Genomic DNA, 1,304 nt, shown 5'->3' with positions numbered 1-1,304 from the left:
TGCTAAAGCCTCCAAAGAAAACCTAGAAATCTATCTGGATAAACAGACCGCTCTTTTTAATTAATTTATTTTTAGAAAATTAAGAGCAGAAAATTACAACTTCTGGTTCCGCTAGAAAATTCTTTATGTTAAAAGCAGGTTTTTCCTCTCCACTGTCGCTACAAGCATGCTTAGTGTGATAGGACCACAGCTCTAACTGAGCCTCTCTGAGCGTATATCCTGTGGCTGAAACCATGAAAAGTTCAAAGGTCAGTCATTTGGTTTCTTCTCTCCACTGGAGTTAATATTCTAGTTTTAAACAGAATAAAAAACAAACGTTACGCGTATTTATGCTTACCTTCCCGGTGGATTTCACTCCTTTCCAGACGCAGAAATAAACCAGAATCCAGACGGTTATCAGACACAAGATCAGCTCCCAGTTAAACTCCCCGGGTTCATCCAGACCAGACGAGATGTTCAGCACTTTGTTCCTGCACAGCGAGAGGACAGAAGGCAGCTATGGTTTACGGAGACGATGCTAACGCCGACCCAGCCGCACCCAGAAAGAGAACTCACTCCCAGAACTCAATGATGGGCGAGCGTGCGTCGGCCAGGTCCGAGCAGGTCAGGTTCCCGCTGCCGACCGTGGCGTTGGCCAGGCTAGAGTTCTTGCAGTCCTGGTGGTGGAAGATCTCCAGGCAGTTAGGCGTGTTCCAGTCGTTTTCACAGTTGGACCACGGAAGGGTGGAGGTAAAAGACTTGACCAGGTAGTAGAAGCCCCAGGCCAGGACCATGATGTAGTAGGTGTTACAGAAGAACACGATGACCATGGAGGCGTAGCCCAGACCTGCAGAGAACACGGCGGGTTCAGCAAAGCCGGCTAGGCGGTACGCTGATCTATAAATCCTGAACGGCTTTGCTCCAAAATACATTACAGACTGTTTGGCAGTGGATCGACAGCCAGACCTCTCAGGTCTCCTGCTTCCAATCTACTCTGCAGAATCAGAACCAATTATGGAGAAGCAGTTTTCATGGTTCATTAATCTGGAATAAAATCCCAGAAAACTGTAAAAGTGCTAAAACTGAAGCTACTTTACAATTAAGATTTAAAAACACCTTAGTTTATCACCTGTTATGTTATTCTTATACATTTTTCTGAGGTCCACATTTGTGTTTCTGAAATGTTTTGCTGCTGTAAACACCAGAATTTCCCCAATGTGGGACAATAAAGGGATTTTCTATTCTATTCTAGAGCCACCTTGAAATATTTGATATATAGTCTATTAGTTAAACTCACAGCTGCCTATATCACTGCAAAAAAAAAA

At 44.1% G+C, this 1,304-nt stretch overlaps 1 protein-coding gene across 1 annotated transcript in view; it reads right to left on the bottom strand.

Annotated features, from left to right (window-relative positions):
• Nucleotides 1-1,304, bottom strand: part of LOC107101778 (sodium- and chloride-dependent creatine transporter 1-like) — a 65,932-nt gene that overhangs the window by 32,870 nt on the left and 31,758 nt on the right. Inside the window, 2 exon segments of the mRNA XM_015400825.1 lie at nucleotides 338-470; nucleotides 556-826. Of these exon segments, the coding sequence (XP_015256311.1) occupies nucleotides 338-470; nucleotides 556-826 (404 nt within the window).

The sequence above is a fragment of the Cyprinodon variegatus genome, unplaced genomic scaffold (genome assembly GCF_000732505.1).
Source record: "Cyprinodon variegatus isolate N-32 unplaced genomic scaffold, C_variegatus-1.0 Scaffold1150, whole genome shotgun sequence".
NCBI classification, from domain to species: Eukaryota; Metazoa; Chordata; class Actinopteri; order Cyprinodontiformes; family Cyprinodontidae; genus Cyprinodon; species Cyprinodon variegatus.
Note: the sequence above shows the minus strand (reverse complement) of the source record. Positions and strands in the feature narration are given on the sequence as shown.